A 22,500-nucleotide genomic window follows, 5' to 3' on the forward strand; every position below is an offset into this window, starting at 1 on the left:
TAGCAAGACACACTGATGTCCGTCTCAATGTGTGAGTATGTAAGTGTGTCTCTGTGTGTGTCCGTCCGTGTGTGTATGTCTGTGTCCGTGTGTGTGTGTGTGTGTGTGTGTGTGTGTCTGTCTGTGCGTGTGTGTGTCCGTCCGTGTTCGTGTGTGTGTCCGTCCGTGTTCGTGTGTGTGTCCGTCCGTGTCCGTGTGTGTGTCTGTCCGTGTGTGTGTGTGTGTGACGCTGTACCTGGTCGTGGTCGATGTCGGCGTCGCCGCTGATGACGATCCTCTTCTCGATGCGAGTCTCTGAGACGCCGTCCTTCACCGTCTGACAAACACAATCAAGCCGTTAAACATCTGAGTTAATCTCGGCGGATTCTGAGCATTAAAACATGGAGGACCTTCGTGATGTGTGTGGTGGTGGTGGTGCTGTTCTTCTCCGACGTGATCGTCTGCGCGCTCATGAGGACGCCTGGATCCGAGTCACCATTGGTATCAACCTACACACACACACACACACACACACACACACACACACACACACACACACACACACACACACACACACACACACACACACACACACACACACACACACACACACACACACACACACACACACACACACTTTACAACTAACAAACACACGAGATTCAACTGTAAACCTTCGTCAGGCAGAGGAGTGTGTGTTACCTCAGAAGACTCGTATGTGATGGTCTTGGTCTCGGTGTGAACCACGGGAACCTCGTCGTCTTTAACCGGCTCCTCCGACTGCGGATCCAGAAACACAAATCACTGCAAATCCGCCGCAAACACTTCAGCAAATCAGAGCAAACCCTGACGGAGCCGGAGCGCTCCAATGGAATTCAAGCGTACAGCCTTAAAAATAAGGGTGCCAGGAGGAACCAAAAAGGGGTTTTCACGCTGATGCCATAGAAGAACCATTTTTGGTTCCCTGAAGAACAGTCTTGTGAACGGTTCTTAAAAGAACCATTTTTTAAACCATTTTAGAATCTGAAGAACCTTTCTTTGGATATTAAAGGAATGCTTCAGCACTGGGAAGATGAATCTGTGTCTAAACTGGGTCATTAATGTAGTAGAAATGAGAAAAGACTTGATCAGCTTACTCAGTATTTTTGTCTTGTTTCTAGTCCAAACATCTAAAAGTTCTTAAAACAAGAAGTATTTACTAGACAAGTGAAAGCAATTGTCTAGTTTTGGGAAAAAATAACTCAAAATGAAGAGAGTTTTTGCTTAAAATAAGATAAATAATCTGCCAATGGGGTGAGAAAAATAATCTTAAAACATTATTATTTTTCTTATGCCACTGGCAGATTATTTATCTTATTTTAAAGCTCCACTGTGTGATATTTTCCCCATCTAGCGGTGTAAAGGTTAATGACCATCCAGTGAATATTAGTTTTCCGTTCCTCTCAATTCTGATTTCGTGAAGAAAAAAAACTTGAGGATTTTGTTTTAACTCCTACGGTGGCCGATTTAGTCCAAGATTAACACGGCTTCCAGTTCGACCTCGTCCATGAGTGCCATCGAGTGTTAAAACACGAAAGGCGAAGCTTGAATTTACGGGTATGTCCCTCTTTGGCTACTGTACTTTCAAGATGGAGGGCCAACATGGTGGCCGGCACTCAAACCCCTCACCCGTATGTTTCCAACGGCATATTATAAACTTACGAGAATGCATTATTACTTGAAAGAAGTAAATATACATTAATGAGCACATATATATATTTGAAAGAACTAAGTGTTTTAGCTAAGAATAAACTAAAATGGTTACACAGTGTAGCTTTAAGCAAAATTTCTCTTCATTTTGAGTTATTTTCCCCCAAAACAAGACAATAATGTTTGCTTGTCTAGTAAATGTTTCTTAATGTAAGAATTGTTAGATATTTAGACTAGAAACAAGACAAAAATACTGAGTAAGAAAAGTATTTTTTGCAGTGCAGTGGTCCTGACTGAACTGGATTTATTAGAGATCCAGCTGCTCATGACATGCGTGTGTTCAACCGTGTGTTAAAACAACATCTGTGAGCGTGCATTTAATGTGCTCAACCCCATCAGAAGAAGGAGAGGCTGTCCATCGTTAGTCAGTGCTGGTGTCAACACACCCTGATGGGATTGGTTACCTCTACTGTATGTTCATGCTTTATTTCCCATGAAGCCACTTTCTGCTCTTTATTCTCCTCATTTTGTCTGGACAACACTTTGGTTTCCGAAAGAACTGAGGTTTGAAACCTCGACTGCTCGTCTGCTTGGGAACGAGACGGATCGGCTTCATCTTTAACGTTGAGGAGCATCTTCTCTTGAGGTCGGTCTTCTGTCTGGTTCTGCTCGGTTGATGAATCTGACGGGATATAAAGTGGAAATTCTCCATAATATTGAGTCTCTGAGTTGATGGACTCGTCCTCTTCATTAAAGAACAAGAGCTGAGAATGATTGAAAGTTTCTCTAAATGCTTGGTCGACGTGTTCTTGATCAAAACTCTCCATGCTGTTGTGGGACAACACCGACATCGCATTCTCCAACATCTCTTGGGTTTCTGAGGTGGCTTCTTCCATTGCAGTTTCCTTGATTTCTTCATCCTCAATACTTTGGTGTTTTAGATCCCAGATTTGGAGCAAGTCTTCATCTTCTTCATGGCAAATGACTTCTTGGTTTCCAGCAGGAATTTCTTGGGTTTCTAAACTGGTGTCTCCTCCTCCAGATGGAGTTTCCTTATTTTCATCTTCAACTTCAATACTTTGGTGTTTCGGATCCCAGATTTGGAGCAAATCATCTTCAAGACAAATGACTTCTTGGGTTCCAGCAGAAATCTCTTGGGTTTCTATGGTGTTTTCTCCAGATGGAGTTTCCATTGCAGTTTCCTTGTTTTTCTCTTCAACTTCAATACTTTGGGGTTTCAGATCCCATAATTGGTGCAAATCTCCTTCATGGCACATCAGCTCTTGGGTTCCAGAAATAATCTCTTGGGTTTCTATGGTGGCTTCTTCCATTGCAGTTTCTCTGATTTCTTCATCCTCAATACTTTGGTGTTTCAGATCCCAGATTTGGAGCAAGTCTTCATCTTCTTCATGGCAAATTACTTCTTGGTTTCCAGCAGGAATTTCTTGGGTTTCTGAACTGGTTTCTCCTCCTCCAGATGGAGTTTCCATTGTAGTGTCCTTATTTTCATCTTCAACTTCAATACTTTGGTGTTTCGGACCCCAGATTTGGAGCAAATCGTCTTCGTGACAAAATACTTCTTGGGTTTCAGCAAGAATCTCTTGGGTTTCTATGGTGGCTATTTCATCTCCAGGTAGAGTTTTCATTAGAGTTTCCTTGTTTTTGTCTTCAACCTCAATACTTTGGTGTTTCAGATCCCAGATCTGGTGCAAAGCTCCTTCTTCATGGCAAAAGACTTCTTGGGTTCCAGCATAAATCTCTTGGGTTTCTATGGTGTTTTCTTCCATTGCAGTTTCCCTGATTTCTTCTTTAACTTTAGTACTTAAGTGTTTCAGAGCCCAGATTTGGTCCAAATCTTCTTCTTCATAGCACATCAGCTCTTGGTTGCCAGCAGTAATCTCTCGGGTTTCTGAGTTGGCTTCTTCCATTGCAGTTTCCCTGATTTCTTCTTCAACCTCAATACTTTGTTTTTTTGGATCCCAGATTTGGAGCAAGTCTTCATCTTCTTCATGTAACACTACTTCTTGGTTTCCAGCAGGAATCTCTTGGGTTTCTGAACTGGTTTCTCCTCCTCCAGATGGAGTTTCCATTGGAGTGTCCTTATTTTCATCTTCAACTTCAATACTTTGGTGTTTTGGATCCCAGATGTAGAGCAAATCCTTATGACAGCTTCTGCTGTCCAAAGCTTCACCTTCCAGAATGGCACCTTTTTCTTCCCGATTTGAAGCCCATGAAGAGCGTCTTCCCATCGCAATGGCCTCATTCAGGGACTTCATATACGTCTCTTTTTCACCAGCAGAGGGAGTTTGTACCTGTGTCTCACAGCACACCTCCACCTGTGGAGCAACTGAACTCTGGGACAAAAACGGCACACCTTACGTCACTGTCAGTGTTTATTGGAGTAAAACCACTTGCTGCGTCAACAGCATCCACATTTAAAGGAGCTCTGCCACAAAAGTGACCCCAAAGTTAACAACAAAGTGTGTTTGCTGTATAAAAGCTGTTGTCTTTCAGATGCAAGTCCTTGGGTCACAATTATTCCTCTCAGACATTCATGCATCCCTCTACTATCCAACAATGATGATCAACTCACTAAAGAACAAACGTCAAATGAATTAGCCCACCAATTGATCTGTGAGATTCACAATACCTGCATGTGAATCTAAGCCGCTGTATCTGATGGACAACCGCTCTATGTTACTCTGGCTTGTCTCGACTAGTTTCCCATAATCCCGTTTATTTTGAACCCACATCTGATCTGAATGTCTGTCCTTCACTAGAGCCGAAGTCGGTGAGATATACGACCCGCGTGTGTTTTTGTTTTATAATTTGGTGTCTTGATGTTCCCGTTTCAAGCTTCTTGAAACTACACGGCAAAAAAATGCTCTTCTTTCTCAGTATTTTTGTCTTGTTTCTAGTCCAAACATCTAAAAATTCTTAAAACAAGAAGTATTTACTAGACAAGCAAAAGTAATTGTCTTGTTTTGGGGAGAAATAACTCCAAATGAAAAGAGTTTTTGCTTAAAATAAGATAAATAATCTGCCAATGGGGTGAGAAAAATAATCTTAATTCAAACAGAAAACAAGATTATTTTTCTCACCTCACTGGCAGATTATTTATCTTATTTTAAGCAAAAACTCTCTTCATTTTGAGTTATTTTTCCCAAAACAAGACAATAATTTTTGCTTGTCTAGTAAATGTTTCTTAATGTAAGAATTTTTAGATATTTTGACTAGAAACGAGATAAAAATACTAAGTAAGAAAAGCATTTATTGCAGTGTAAATACATTTGTAGATTTACCGAAGGTCTTAAAAAAAAACCCGTCGGTGTGTGAATGAGAGAGTGAATGTGAGGCAAGATGTAAAGCGCTTTGGATGGCCATGGGTCTGTTAAAAGCGCTATATAAATGCAGTCCATTTACCACAAAAGAGTCAAGGCTCTAAATCAACCCCCTAATGGATCAGTTATAAAACATCACAAATACTAAAGATCATATTAAACAGATGTTCTTTAAGAATAGAGTTATGTGGATTTAAAGCAATGGAGTCGATCCAACAGATACGCCAGCTTCACCTGTAAAACACACAATGGTTTAGCAGATCTAAAGCTCATCTTATTAATCTCTGAGACAGTTTCCCAGACAGATTAAACAAATCCCGATGGCATCTCACAGTCAGACGGATTGTCCTCTGAAAATCCCTTTGAGTCTGAAGACTGCGATAAACCCCGCAGTGAGACGAACACGCCGAGGGTTTAATAAAACACGCTGTAGGAAACATGTTGGCTGTGAAGGAGGGTTTACAGATCATGGCAAAGTTAAATTCTTGCAGGAGTTCCCACGATTGTCTGGCACTGTAGTAAATAAGCTTCACAACACCAAGTTTGCCTAAATCACTGTCAGAAGCGTTTCCAAAGAGAAACAAGGACATTGGAATTTTTAAATTCTTAAAACTTGAAAATGACAAATTTTGGGATGAAATATGACCACATATTCTCTAGAATGAATCAAATAAACAGCCTTGAGCAGTGAATGCATGCACAATGTAGTATATGTGTAGCAATATTCAATTTGCAATGCAATATGTACAATGGCAATGCATTTCAGTATTTTAAATGTACATTTTCCATACCATGTGTGCAACATTTGGAGCAAAATGATCATTCAAATTGAATAGTACAATTTACATTTGCTATTTCCTACACTAGTTTAAAATATAATTTAAACATATATTTTGATGCTTTATAAGTTGCAAAATGAAAATTTAAAATTTTTAAGCAAAAATTGTAGCAAAATTATCATTTAACCCCTTTACTGTCACCCCCCTTTTTGAGAATAGTCATGAAAATGCACAATCCAAACTTAAAGGGCTGTAATTCATGAATGCTTTGGAATATAGACTTAAGTTTCTAAGGTATTGATTTAAAGATGACAACCAGCAGAGTATTGCTGAAGTGAAAGCATTTCAAAATATTACATTATAGAAAAGTTATGGAAGTTTAAATTTATTGAAAATGAAAAATACAGTACTAAATATTATTTATTTTATATAAAATAAATATTTTACAAAAAATGTTTTACTCTAAAATTGCTAAGAAATAAAAACCATATGTCTAACCAAATTGTGTTCCAAATTTGAAGTTGATATCACAAAAATTGAAGTCCCCATGAAATTTTGTTAAGGCGCTATACCAAAAATAGCCACCGGGTGTCATTCAGTTTCCATTGATTGTTTATTTGATGTATTTTCCTCTAAATTTCTGTCCAAATATCCCTTTCATCATAAAACAGTAACCAAATATGGAACATTGAGACTCAGACCTTTCAAATGATATGCGTTTTGTCGAGATAAGAAAATATTTTCATTACAAAGTAGTTAAAGGTTATACCTGTTGTTATGATGTAGATTTTTTTTTGAGGGGCACTCTCGTCATAAATGACTATTTTATTGTTATCATGTAATTTTTATCATAAAACAATGGACACATATCTCTTCAGGAGTGTTAGACCTTTCCAACAATATATAGTTTGTCATGATTGCATGAGGATTTAAGTGAAATATAATGAAGTAAACGTAGGCGTCCCGTATACAGGACGGTGACAGTTAAGGGGTTAAATGTTAAATGGACTGCATTTATATAGCGCTTTTATCCAAAGCGCTTTACATTTTTGCCTCACATTCACCCATTCATACACCGACGGCGATGTCAACCATGTAAGGCGCCATCCAGCTCGTCGGGAGCAGCTGGGGTTAGGTGTCTTGCTCATGGACACTTCGACACTTGGTCAGGTGGAACCGGGGATTGAACCACCAACCTTCTGGTTTGTAGACAACCTACATGAACCACTGAGCCACTGCCGCCCCAATGTTATTTATCTTAATTGCATTTACACTCCCAGTTAAGATACTTGCGATTGCATTTTCATGTAATAATTTCTGTAATACATTTTCATTTTAATTTTGCAACTTATAAAGCATTAAAATATATGTTTAAATTATATTTTAAACTACTGTAGGAAATAGCAAATGTAAATTGTACTATTCAATTTGAATGATCATTATGCTCCAAATGTTGCACATATGGTATGGAAAATGTAAATTGAAATACTGAAATGCATTGCCATTTTACATATTGCATTGCAAATTGAATATTGCAACACATAAGCTTCCATAGTAGTAAACCGTAATGTCTAACCTCAACAGCGTGATCGGGCTTTTCAGCAACATCTTCAGGTTCGGCTTTATCCTCCTCTGACACCTACAGACACAGAAATAGGGCTGATGAACATCAGGATAATGTAATTAGTTAAATGTGTGAGAGGTTGGTGAAGTGAAATGCCTCTTATAAAGCACAGAATGAGTGATCATGCAGGAATCATCATCAGTGACATTAAACCAAAAAACAAAAACACACATTGGATGGATGACGGATACAAAATGCAAAACTAAATTCAAAAAAATGATCTAACTCTGCTTAAGAAACGCCTCTAATCCAATCATTTATGGGTTAAACCATTTAACAACCAGGTTGACGAGTCGAGTTAGTCCTCAAAACACACTGTGAAATAAAGAGCTCAGTTATTCTACAAGTAGAATTGTTAATGCGGAAAAATAAACATAAGGAGCCAAGCACCAGACGTTAAAGACATTTGGAAACCGTTTTAAGCAAAATCGTTAAATCCATAAATACAATCACTTGTAATGTAAAATATAATTATAACTTTTGACCATTAGGTGGCACTGACACCAAATTGATCTGTTGCGGTCAGTGTTGGGTGACATTTTTTTTAGATTGATTTTTGGGTTAAACTGTTCAGAAGTTATTAGCAAAACAACAACAAATGTCCATATCTCCTGACCACTAGGTGGCACTGCGCCAAAAGTGTACAGGTACTTTCAGGTCATGGATGTCATAACACACACCAAGTTTAGTCTGAATACGCTAAAGCGTTGCGGAGATATGGCCTCACGTTCATTTTGATGTGTTTTTCGCCAAATTTGCTTGCGCATTATTAAAGAACGGTTTAACGAATCAGCTTGATTTACAGGTTTCTTTTATTGCCATGGTCTGAAGATGATCTAAGCCAATTTTGGTGAAATTCACATCAACCATTAATCATTTTGGCGTGTTTGTAGAATTTGTTCTGATGTTAAACGAGAAAGATTTGACGAATTGACTTCAATCGTTTTTTTTTCTTCTTTTGTCATCAAGTTCTGAGGATAAACACATTCAATTTCCGTAAAAAAACAACAACAAAAAAACAGAGAAATGAGTAGTTTGAAAAAGTGTGTTTTTAAAGAAAATCAAAATGGCGGACTGGAAGTTTGGCTGACTAGAGCAAAATTGGTATCAATGTTCTCGGCATGACCCAAGCGATCTAATAAGGTTATAAAATTTTCATTACAATTGACAAAATTAATAAAAAAAACTTCGCATTTTTTGAAACTTCATTATAATTATTGACCACAAGATGGCACAGCCCTGAAACTGAGTACCTCCAGGGCATGGTGCACATGACACTTACAGTTTCCTAACAATATGCCAATATGTTTGTAAATCTAGTATTTTATGACAAAATGTTAATTGGCCGATGCCCAACATGGGAAAATAGGTATTGTTTGACTCTGCATGCGATACTAAATCTAAACAGACCAAACCATTCAGAAGCTATAAGCAAAAATAGCCATGTTCCATATCTCCTGACCACTAGGTGGCACTGTGTGGAACCTGTGCAGGTAACCTCAGGTCATGGTTAACACACACCAGGTTTGGTCAGAATGTGCTTAAGCTCTGCGGAGATATGGCCTCACGTTCATTTTGACGTGTTCTTGGCCAAATTTGTTTGCGCATTATTAACGAACGGTTTAACGAATCAGTTTGATTTACAGGTTTCTTTTGTTGCCATGGTCTGAAGATGATCTAAGCCAATTTTGGTGAAAATCAGATTAACCATCTGAGTTCAAAAACCCTTTCAAAATGTCATAAAAATGTTCATGATGTCTTGAATTCTGCTTCTAGCCCTTACAGCCCAAAAGTTGAGCATAAATGGAAGTGAAACTTTGGACAGCAGGTGGCGCAAGAGCGATTGAGTTAGAGACTCCAAAATTGGTGTGGTTGATGTTTGGACTATCTTCTATCTGTGTGCCAAATCTCACAACGTTTTACCATACGGTTCAATGGGAAGAAGAAGAAGAGGAGGAAGAGGAAGAAGGTACACTGCAAAAAATGCTTAAGAAAAATAATCTTGTTTCTTGTTTCCGTCCCAAACAGAAATAAGATTATTTTTCTCACCCCATTGGCAGATCATTTTTCCTTTTTTAAGCAAAAACTCACTTCATTTAGATATTTTTCCCCAGAAAACAAGAAAAAAATTATTGTAATTTTACTTTTCTATTAAATGCATCTTGATTTAAGATTATTTAGATATTTTGGACTGGAAACAAGAAAAAAAAAACTAAATAAGAAGAGCATTTTTTTCAGTGTAGAGGAAGAAGACTAACGAATGCATGTGTGCCGACGCACCTTCGGTGATTTGATGGTTACTAAAATATGTGATATGGAAAAAAGACATACACCAAGTGTCCTAAGTTAAAGTGCAGATTTACAGAGCTTTTCTGTTTCTGTTGTTAATGACATTAGTGTCACTCCAACTGCACACGTCTTACTGCCTGCGAGCACACGAGGGGTTTAATCGACGAAGGCTCGTCCAATCGAGCACAGAGACGAGGGGACGAGGACAGTCTCGTGTCCCATTCGCTCACACCAGAGGCTTCACATCGCATCTCCAAAAAGGACCTCTTCAGCTCACTGACGCTCAGGTGATGCTGCTTTAGCTCTGTGGGCGTGTCTGTCTCCTGACCCACCAATCACATCACAGGGAAAGATCAGATGGGGCAGGGCAATGCAAAGATCTCAAGCCAAAGTCATTCGCTGCGTCCCAAACCGAATACTTCTCTACTATAACGTATGAGCCAATGTCCGAATTCACAGTAGAAAAACGGTAGACGAAAAGCGCAAACCGTATACCGTATATACCCGGATATAAGACGACCCTGAATATAAGACCACACCATTTTCCAGACTTATTTTTTGGGGAAAAAGAGATTTTTGTCAGGAATTTTTTTTTTTAATTTGAAAATTCTCCTGATAATTCATTGGAATTTTTTTAAACACCGTTCATTACAGGACTCAACATCAAGCATGTTCATGTGTTTAGTAAATTGCTCATTCAATTCTCCAAGTAAAAAATGTGCTTGTCTGAAAAAAAAAAACCGTTTATTTTTTTTGCATTATAAATACAATTTATTCTAAAGCAATATTCTCACCAGTGTTCAATCAGCTTTGGCATATTTAAATCTGCATATTTGTGATATGTTCACCTTTTTTAAAGGGCATTTCTATATCACGAATATAAGACGAGCCCCCATTGTTCAGCCTATTTTTAGGACACAAGACCTTGTCTTATATTGGGGTATATACGGCACTACTTCCGGCGAGATTCTGAAGTGTGCATTAGATGCGCACTTTACTATCCCATGAGGCCACGGGACCAACTCAAAGACTACGCGATTTCAGACGCAGCGACTGACTTTTCTTTGGAAGCTTGTTTTTTTTTTTTTACCAGGGAATTATCTTTTCCTGGAGTTGCAAGTTATAAACTCATAATTTTGAGTTTACATCTTGCAATGTTCTGGGTTTTTTCTGCCACCATATAAAAAAATAATAAAAGGTAATTGCTCACTGCAAAAAAATGCTTTTCTTACTCAGTATTTTTGTCTTGTTTCTAGTCCAAACATCTAAAAATTCTTAAAACAAGAAGTATTTACTAGACAAGCAGAAGTAATTGTCTTGTTTTGGGGGAAAATAACTCAAAATTAAGAGTTTTTGCTTAAAATAAGATAAATAATCTGCCAATGGGGTGAGAAAAATAATCTTAAAACAACATTATTTTATTTACCCCATTGGCAGATTATTTATCTTATTTTAAGCAAAAACTCTTAATTTTGAGTTATTTTTCCTCAAAACAAGACTTTACTTGTCTAGTAAATGTTTCTTAATAATAATACTAAGTAAGAAAAGCATTTTTTCCAGTGCAACTGTTTATCTCACAATTCTGAGTTTATATACAAGTACGTTTTGTGAGATATAAACTTGGAAGAAATTGCAATTACCTATTTTTTGGTTTTATTCCGTGACAAAAACAAGCTTCCAATACTTTTCACTGCTCAAAGCTTCCGGCTGAATTTAGCCCAAAGTATAATTCGGTTTGTTCGAGTACATTATGCAGAGTTATTCACTAGAACAGAACACACAGCACATTGAATGTTTTGCACTAGCCGGTTGTTCCACAAGGGGGCAAACAGTGTTAGTTTAGTGAGCTATTTTTAATTTAGTCTTATTCACACCATGACACACACACTTATTTAGTTCACACTAGACACGAACGAAGCAATAAGCGTGAGTGATTTACACTTTAAAGGGTTAGTTCAGCCTGTAGTGTGAATAGTGTGATTAATTCCTCCTGTGGTTGGCCAGCCGTCAGACCTCCGCTCATCTTCACACACAGATGAAGTAGTAGATAGTAGAATAGATAGTATTCTTAGGGATATAGTATTCTTAGGGATATAGTATTCTTAGGGATATAGTATTCTTAGGGATATAGTATTCTTAGGGATATAGTATTCTTAGGGATATAGTATTCTTAGGGATATAGTATTCTTAGGGATATAGTATTCTTAGGGATATAGTATTCTTAGGGATATAGTATTCTTAGGGATATAGTATTCTTAGGGATATAGTATTCTTAGGGATATAGTATTCTTAGGGATATAGTATTCGGGATATAATATTCTTAGGGATATAATATTCGGGATATAGTATTCGTAGGGCTTTATTGACGTGCATCACATCATATGTTAAACACAAAGATCCGTTTGTGCAATTTGGAAATTTGTAATGTTTTAATTCATGCAAGGGCTCGAAACACTGCATTTAAAGTCAAAGCAAGAACAATCTCGTGCCGTTAGGATTGACTGCAGTTTACAGTTATGGACCGGCTCATATGATCATAATCCAAAACACACGCCACCTCACGCTTCACAAACCTCCAACATGAGATTACTGTGCTTGACGAAAACGTTCTCTCCTTTAATCCGCTTTATGAAACTATACTAGAGAAAGAAGGAGGGAAAGAAAAGGAAATCAAACGTGCAGTGATGACAGGACTGTGAGCTGATGGATGGTTCCTGTTGAAATGGCTTAAAGGGATAGTTCAGCCAATAATGAGCCTGATGTTTATCTGCTGACCCGCAGTGCGTCCGACATGTAGGTGTGTGTGTTTCTTCAGGAGAACACAAATGAAGATTTTTAACTCAGCCGTTGCAGTCTGCCGGTCATAATGATGTGAATGGGGAACAATTCTATGAGAGTCAAAAAAACATGCTTACACAACACACACACACAAACCTGCTGCTCGTGACGACACACTGATGTCTGAAGACACGAACCGATCGGTCTCTGTGAGAAACACAACAGTATTTGTGTTATTTTACCTCATATCAGACGAATCTCATCTAGTGTTCCCATCACCATTACTAAGGTCAAACTGGTGTGATCATAGATATATATATATATAGATTCCTCATTAGTGCCTGCGCGGTAGGGCTGTGCAATATATTGAAATGTCGCAAATGTACATATCGCAACAGCATGCAATATCTAAATGATTTTAATACGCTACTTCAACATTGTGAAAAGTGTCTGTTTTAGGTTGACGCATAGCAGAGAATGGACTGAGCACACGACTGTTACTTATGGAACTTGCTTGATCTTATAAAGAGTTATTTAACGCAATCATTTGCGGAATACAATAACTTGCAGTCTCGCGCTGTCTGACACACACACACCGAAACATGAACGATTTGTGACATAAATGTTTGCTAAAACACTGCTGGTGACTTTTAGAAGTTGTAGCGATGCTTTCTTTTCCCAGAAAGAATGTGACACACAAATGGTTTCATTTATTCGTTTTTAAATATTTTTTTTAAATATAATTTAAATAGATTTTACACACTAATAGCAATATGGTATCGCATTTTGAAATATTTAACAAGATATTTCATATCGCATTTTTATTCAATATCGCACAGCCCTACTGCACGGATCGGCCGAATGAGGAATCTATATAATATATATCTATGATCGCGCCAGTTTGACCTTAGTAATGGTGATGGGAACACTAGATGAGATTCGTCTGATATGAGGTAAAATAACACAAATACTGTTGTGTTTCTCACAGAAACCGATCGGTTCGTGTCTTAAGACATCAGTGTGTCGTCACGAGCAGCAGGTTTGTGTGTGTGTTGTGTAAGCATGTTTTTTTGACTCTCATAGAATTGTTCCCCATTCACATCATTATGACCAGCAGACTGCAACGGCTGAGTTAAAAATCTTCATTTGTGTTCTCCTGAAGAAACACACACACCTACATGTTGGACGCACTGCAGGTCAGCAGATAAACATCACAGGCTCATTTATGGGTCAACTATCCCTTTAAAGCAGAAGGTTTGCTAGTCTTTCAGATTAGCATCAAACCTCCGGATCTCAGTACCTGTGTCCTCGTGTCAGAGTCGTCCTCAAAGTCTGACTGCATGAGTTTGGAAGAGAGGACGTGAGACACACATTATAACAAAACATCCATTTCTCAAGCAGATGAAGAGTAAAGCTGCGCTGAAGATCATCACCTCGGTCGCCGTGGAGTCGTCGTCGCACGCGAAGTCGGTTTGCTCGCTGTCCGTCTGTTCGCCCGGAAGAACGGATCGCAGCGATAAAGGAAAAAAACAGCCAGATCAGACTCTTCACGAAGGGATGAAGACACGATGAGCCGATGCGGATGATATGAAGCGCTCCGGATGGCATTCAGAGACGAGCCGTGCATCCACAGATGGAGGTTTGATGAGGAGACATGCGGGGTAAGATGAGCCAAACCTCCTGCACTATAACATGCACTTTCCAGATTCGACACGCTGCAGAGTTTAAACTTTAAAATAACGTGTTCTCTTTGTGAATATATAGTGAGGTGTGTAATTCCTCCAGTCTTCAGTGACACTTGATCCTCCACAAATCACTCGATATGAGGATTTGATGATCAATATCAATCTACACACACATTCTCTCTCACACTCACTCACTCACTCACACACTCACACACTCACACACTCACTCACTCACACACTCACTCACTCACTCACACACTCACTCACTCACTCACACACTCACTCACTCACACACTCACTCACTCACACACTCACTCACACACTCACTCACACACTCACACACTCACTCACACACTCACACACTCACACACACACTCACTCACTCACTCACTCACACACTCACACACTCACTCACTCACTCACTCACTCACTCACTCACTCACTCACTCACACACTCACACACTCACTCACACACTCACTCACACACTCACTCACACACTCACTCACACACTCACTCACTCACACACTCACTCACACACTCACTCACACACTCACTCACACACTCACTCACTCACTCACACACTCACACACTCACTCACTCACTCACTCACTCACTCACTCACTCACTCACACACTCACTCACACACTCACTCACTCACACACTCACTCACTCACACACTCACTCACTCACTCACACACTCACTCACTCACACACTCACTCACTCACACACTCACTCACACACTCACTCACACACTCACACACTCACTCACACACTCACACACTCACACACACACTCACTCACTCACTCACACACTCACACACTCACTCACTCACTCACTCACTCACTCACTCACTCACACACTCACTCACACACTCACTCACACACTCACTCACACACTCACTCACTCACTCACTCACTCACACACTCACACACTCACTCACACACTCACTCACACACTCACTCACTCACTCACTCACTCACTCACTCACTCACTCACTCACTCACTCACTCACTCACTCACACACTCACTCACACACTCACTCACTCACTCACTCACTCACACACTCACTCACACACTCACTCACTCACTCACTCACTCACTCACTCACTCACTCACTCACTCACTCACTCACACACTCACACACTCACTCACACACTCACTCACACACTCACTCACACACTCACTCACACACTCACTCACACACTCACTCACACACTCACTCACACACTCTCACACTCACTCATGCACACACTCATGCACACACTCATGCACACACTCATGCACACACTCACGCACACACAGACGTACACTCACACTCTCTCATGCACACATTCTCTCTCACACACACTCACTCACTCTCACACACTCACACACACACTCTCTCACGTCATGCACGCACACGCGCACACGCACTCCCTCATGCACACATTCTGTCGCACACACACTCACTCTCGCACACACACACATAAACACTCTCTCACGCACACATTTTGTCGCATACACACTCACTCTCACACACATACGCACTCACACACACACACACACACACACACACACACACACACACACACACACACACACACACACACACACACACACACACACACACACACACACACACTCTGTATTAAGGATGTGATTAATCGATTGCCCAGCTCTAATAATAAATAAAGGTGCCAGGTGAAGTGTGCAGTCTTGAGGTTTTCACAAACACTAGCGATGACAATCCACGTAAAGTCACGGATGAGCAGGAACAGATGAAACACACACACTCACTCACTCACACGTTTGTTTTTGTGAAATGTGGGGACATTCCATAGGCGTAATGGTTTTTATACTGTACAAACTGTATTTTCTATCCCCTTACACCACACACACACACACACACACACACACACACACACACACACACACACACACACACACTTTTGTAAAGTGGGGCCATGGGTAATGTCCTCATATTTCACCCTCTCCTGTAATACCTGTGTCATACCCATGGCATTATACACATTTGTGTCCTGATATTTCACAAAAACTTGCCCACACACACACACACCTCGTCGTCGGACGTGTCCTGGAAGCCGTGTGCGAGAGAGGACCCGAGTGAAGCCGCTTTGGGCTCCAGATAGCAGAGGCACAGCGCGAGCGGGAAGGACAGCGTGAGCGCGGACGGCACAGAGAACGACGTGGAGAGGAGGAAGAAGAAGATGAAGAGGAAGCAAGGGATGAGCGAAGGAGAGCGGATCGGCAGGAAGTGATGCAAGCTCTGCGGCAGGAAGCGCAGCTCGCTGAGGTCCGGGAAGCTCAGGTATCCGTCGTCGTCCAGAAACGAGGATAAATCGGGCAGATGGAGAGAGAAGGAGAAGAGCGTGCCGGTGCGGTTCTGGTCCAGCCTCTGCTTCCGGGCCGACAGCAGCAGAACCCGCTCCTCCATTAGAGCCGCTCTGCGGTCCGCTTGGGCCTGCCGGCGCCGCACCCCCGCCGTGGCTTTAGCCGGGCTGGCTGAGGAAGCGCGCTTCCGGAAGCTTTCCCGGCGTCTCCGGCGAACTTTAGTGGAGGAGACGGGAGAGGACGGGAGGGAGAGCTCGGAGCCCAACGGGTCGGATGAGTACGGACACGACTAATGACACACGGGTGGAAAAATGAGTGTGTGAAGCGGTTTAAAAGAGAAGCGGGAAAAAAGACGGATTAGTGTGAGGAGCCTCGGCTTATGAACATCACAATCATAATGACTATCATTATAACATGTTGAAATTATTCAATTATACTTCACAAACAGAATACCAAAAAAATTGAAAAACACAATTTTAGAGAAATGAGCCTCGGCTTACGAACATCACATTCATAATTCATACACATTAACTAATACATCACAAGTAGAGCTGTACACTACACAGAATAACCAAAAATGTTAAAATTTTAAACTAAATTTGAGAATTAAAATTAAAATAATAATTTCATACAGAACTATTATTAATACAATTTAAACAAAGAGCTGTACACTACACTAAACAAAACAGAACACCCCAAAACTAAAAAATTGAAAACACAACATTTGAGAATTAAAAAATAAATAAATAAATAATAATAATACATTTCATACAGGACTATTATTAATACAAATTTAACAAGGAGCTGTACACTACACTAAACGTTTCATATTCATTTTGATAAATTGTTAAAGTTTTATGAATTCAATTGATTAAAGATCCTGTTTTGATTAATAATCAACAAAAATGGAAACCGATAGAAAGCATTTTGACACAAAAGTGACATTTCTATAGCCCCTTTCACACTGCACGACGGACCCGCAATATTCCCGGAGCATTGCCGGGTCGCCTTCTGTGTGAAAGCACCACGTCCCGGGATTGATTACCGAATTCGACCCGGGTCGGGGACCTAGTAATATTGCGGGATTCGACCCGGGACGAGCGCTGTGTGAACAAAAGCCGAAACTAATGCCGCAGCGTGTGCGTAGTTATCGTGCGACTCCTAGAGCTTGTTTCTTCAATAACACAACCCTGCAGTGCCAGAAGAGCTTGTCGGTGTTTTAAACGCAGAGAGTGTTCGTATACAAAAGAAACTCAAATTAAACAAGCAGAAATGAGCGCAATCTGGACACAAGTCGAGACCACGGAGCTCCTTACTCTCCGCGCTGAAGCGGAGATCGCTCGCCGTTATACGTCACATCAGGATGTCACGTGTCGACTCGACCCGGGACCGTTACGGGTTGTGTGTGAAAGCGCACATATTACGGTATTTCGCTGGCAGTGAGAATGGACCAAATCTAGCGGCCCGAGAACAAATGCCGGGTCGCATTATCCGTGTGTTTGCCGGAATCGCAGTGGGAAAGGGGCTTAAGAGTGATTTTTAATTAGTATCATTTAATTAAAGTACTAAAACCGAATTTGGGGATTTAAATTTTTTTTTTGTATCATAATAAAATGTTTCAACTGTTAAATTACACTACTAAAACAGAATACCAATTTTTTTTTAAATGGAAACAAAATTTGAGAATAAAATTTTTTTACAAAAATAATTTCATACAGCACTATTATTAATAACATTTTAACAAATTATTACATATCAAAATTGGTAATCAATTCATTATGAAATATCCTTTATGAAAATGTAATTAAACTACAAAAGAAGAAAATTTCACTATAATAATAAAATTAAGAAATTATTAAATTGTTCCATTTTTATGAATTGAATTGATTAAGCATCCTATCTAATTACCATAATTCAATTATATTTCACTACAATAATAAAAAATAATAAACTATTAAATTATTCAAGTTGTATGAATTAAATGTATATTCCATTGGGCTCTTATTCATGGTAAAATTTCAAAACATGATAAAAAAAAGTTTGACTTATCATTAACGCATCATAACTCAAGCGCATGGCTCTGTTACCTTGGCGACAGAAGTGGGCGGGGCTTGCTCTGATTGGTCACTGTTGGTTTTGTTCTCCTCCTCCTCTGAGTTCATCTCCTCTGCCTTTTTCTCCGGTGTTTCCGTGCCGATGAGGTCGTCCATGGCAACCGCGGGTTTGTCGTTCTTCACGTCGTTGTGTTTGACCGATACTGGTGCTGACCCCACACACACACACACACACACACACACACACACACACACACACTTCAATTATTCATCTCGCTATCAAACTTAAAAAGAGTAAATGTATGTGTGTGCTTCAGTGTGAGTTTGTGTGTGTGTGTGACCAAGTGTGTGAGCAAGTGTGTGTGTAAGTGTGAGTGAATTAATGCATGTGTGTGTGAGAGAGTGTGTGTGTAAGTCTATGTATAAGAATGTGAGTGTGTGTGTGTTTGTGTGTGAGAGAGAGAGAGAATGTGTGTTAGTGAGAGTGATGCGTACTGCTGTCCATGGTGACGGTGTGTCTGCGCTGGAACAGAGGTGCAGCTCGTGAGATCTGAGAGCTCGCTCTGCGTGTCTGAGCTTGAGTTCGGCCGCTGTAGCGAAACTTTGAGCCCAACGTCAGGAAGCGTTTGGGAGGAGCCTCAGGAGACACCAGCCTATCAGGACAAAGGAATCAGAGAGCTAGTCAGTGAGCGCTAACGCACACTCGCTCGCTCACACACTCTCACTCACTCTCTCTCACACTCACACTCACTCTCTCTCACACTCACTCTCACTCTCACTCTCACACTCACTCTCACACTCACTCTCACACTCACTCTCACACTCACTCTCACACTCACTCTCACTCTCACACTCACTCTCTCTCACTCTCTCTCACACTCACACTCACACTCACACTCACACTCACACTCACACTCTCACTCTCTCTCACACTCACTCTCTCTCACACTCACTCTCTCTCACACTCACTCTCTCTCACACTCACTCTCTCTCACACTCACTCTCTCTCACACTCACACTCACTCTCACACTCACTCTCACACTCACTCTCACACTCACTCTCACACTCACTCTCACACTCACTCTCACACTCACTCTCACTCTCTCTCACACTCACTCACTCTCACACTCACTCTCACACTCACTCTCACTCTCACTCTCACACTCACTCTCACACTCACTCTCACTCTCACTCTCACTCTCACTCTCACACTCACTCTCACACTCACACTCACTCTCACTCTCACTCTCACACTCACTCTCTCTCACTCTCTCTCACACTCACACTCTCACTCTCTCTCACACTCACTCTCTCTCACTCTCTCTCACACTCACACTCTCACTCTCTCTCACACTCACTCTCTCTCACACTCACTCTCTCTCACACTCACTCTCTCTCACACTCACTCTCTCTCACACTCACTCTCTCTCACACTCACTCTCACACTCACTCTCACACTCACTCTCACACTCACTCTCTCTCACACTCACTCACTCTCACACTCACTCTCACACTCACTCTCACACTCACTCTCACACTCACTCTCACACTCACTCTCACACTCACTCTCACACTCACTCTCACACTCACTCTCACTCTCACTCTCACTCTCACTCTCACTCTCACTCTCACTCTCACACTCACTCTCACACTCACTCTCACACTCACTCTCACTCTCACACTCACTCTCTCTCACACTCACTCTCTCTCACACTCACTCTCTCTCACACTCACTCTCTCACACTCTCACACTCACTCTCACACTCACTCTCTCACACTCTCACACTCACTCTCACACTCACTCTCACTCTCACACTCACTCTCACACTCACTCTCTCACACTCTCACTCTCACACTCACTCTCACTCTCACTCACTCTCACTCTCACTCTCACACTCACTCTCTCACACTCTCACACTCACACTCACACTCACTCTCACACTCACTCTCACACTCACACTCACTCTCACTCTCACACTCACTCTCACTCTCACTCTCACTCTCACTCTCTCTCACACTCACTCTCTCTCACACTCACTCTCTCTCACACTCACTCTCTCTCACACTCACTCTCACACTCTCACACTCACTCTCACACTCTCACACTCACTCTCACACTCACTCTCACACTCACTCTCACACTCACTCTCACACTCACTCTCACTCTCACTCTCACTCTCACACTCACTCTCACACTCACTCTCACACTCACTCTCACTCTCACACTCACACTCACTCTCACACTCACACTCACTCTCACACTCACTCTCACACTCACTCTCACACTCACTCTCACACTCACTCTCACACTCACTCTCACACTCACTCTCACACTCACTCTCACACTCACACTCACTCTCACTCTCACTCTCACACTCACTCTCACACTCACTCTCACACTCACTCTCACACTCACTCTCACACTCACACGGGTCTCTCTCACCTGAAGAACGTGTGATGCTCCACACACACCTTCCACAGTCTCTTTGCCGCTTTGTGATTGGGGAGTTTAAACCCGATTGTGCTCTCGAACTGTTCCAGCTGTGAACACAGAAATACAAGCTTCAGATCTCGCTCACACACACACACACACACACACACACACACACACACACACACACACACACACACAGAGCAGCCCTCACCTCTCCCGGCCGGACCTTGATGTAGAAGTTGTTCCTCTTGTAGGAGATCTTGAGTATTTTGGGCCAGGCGAAGCGATTGATGCGGAGTTTATCTCTGTAGACGAGGAGGCCGCTGGCACAAACTCCCAGCATGATCTCCACACTCTCCGAATCCTGACAAACACACACACACACACACACACACGAACATGAGGTTATGACTGTGCTCACACACGGATATTATCTTTATTAAATACACAAACACTTAACTGGAAATAAAATAAAATATACTTAAAAAACATAAAACATGTTTGTGTGAGTGTGTTTGTTTGAATGACTGTGTGTGTGTGTGTTTGTGTGTGTGTGTGTGTGTGTGTGTGCAAGTGTGTGTATGTAAATTGTGTGCAAGTGTGTGTGTGGTTGTGAGATTAAATGAATGAATGAATGCATCCGTGTTTGAGAGTATGTGTGCATGTGTGTGTTCATGCATACACACACATACATGCTTACACACACAAACTTACATATGCTTACACACATACACACACTTACATATGCTCACACACACACACACACACACACACTTACATACGCTTATACACACACACACATACACTCGCTCTCACGCGCACGTGCGCACACACACACAATTTTATTAAATGTATTTAAGTTAAACTTTGTTAAATTAGCTAAATTATTAAGAAAACTATTAAATGTCAATATAGTTTTTATATTAAAAACCCCAAAATAATTAAAATGACAAAAAAGTGAACTAAAATAAAATAAATATAAAACTCAAAATATTAATAAAACTGTATTAGTTTCTAATGGATATTATCAACTAAAACTAAAATTATTAAAAATATCTGTTAATTGAAAAAGATGTGGCGGGCATTTTAGTTCAGTCAACTCACTGTCATGTTCAAGAAACAAGTTTGAAATGATCCGAGCTTTGTGACATGGTGCATTATCCTGCTGGAAGTAGCCATCAGAGGATGGGGACATGGTGGTCATAAAGGGATGGACATGGTCAGAAACAATGCTCAGGTCGGCCGTGGCATTTAAACGATGCCCCAATCGGCCCTAAGGGGCCTAAAGTGTGCCAAGAAAACATCCCCCACACCATTACACCACCTCCACCAGCCTGCACAGTGGGAACAAGGCATGATGGATCCATGTTCTCATTCTGTTTACGCCAAATTCTGACTCTACCATCTGAATGTCTCAACAGAAATCGAGACTCATCAGACCAGGCAACATTTTTCCAGTCTTCAACTGGCCAATTTTGGTGAGCTTGTGCAAATTGTCGCCTCTTTTTCCTGT

General features: G+C 40.9%; 1 protein-coding gene across 4 annotated transcripts in view; it reads right to left on the reverse strand.

Moving 5' to 3' along the window:
* epb41l3b (erythrocyte membrane protein band 4.1-like 3b) overlaps positions 1-22,500 on the reverse strand; it is a 49,573-nt gene that overhangs the window by 3,078 nt on the left and 23,995 nt on the right. For all 4 annotated transcript variants that reach the window (XM_067452902.1, XM_067452901.1, XM_067452903.1 and 1 more), the window contains exons 9-19: positions 21,199-21,351; positions 20,997-21,094; positions 19,048-19,205; positions 18,586-18,761; positions 16,224-16,787; positions 13,913-13,966; positions 13,780-13,815; positions 7,365-7,427; positions 682-759; positions 390-488; positions 236-316 (exon numbers count right to left, since the gene is read on the reverse strand). In XM_067452902.1, the coding sequence (XP_067309003.1) occupies positions 236-316; positions 390-488; positions 682-759; positions 7,365-7,427; positions 13,780-13,815; positions 13,913-13,966; positions 16,224-16,787; positions 18,586-18,761; positions 19,048-19,205; positions 20,997-21,094; positions 21,199-21,351 (1,560 nt within the window). The remainder of the gene's footprint in view (positions 1-235; positions 317-389; positions 489-681; positions 760-7,364; positions 7,428-13,779; positions 13,816-13,912; positions 13,967-16,223; positions 16,788-18,585; positions 18,762-19,047; positions 19,206-20,996; positions 21,095-21,198; positions 21,352-22,500) is intronic.

The sequence above is a fragment of the Pseudorasbora parva genome, chromosome 9, assembly GCF_024679245.1.
Source record: "Pseudorasbora parva isolate DD20220531a chromosome 9, ASM2467924v1, whole genome shotgun sequence".
NCBI classification, from domain to species: domain Eukaryota; kingdom Metazoa; phylum Chordata; class Actinopteri; order Cypriniformes; family Gobionidae; genus Pseudorasbora; species Pseudorasbora parva.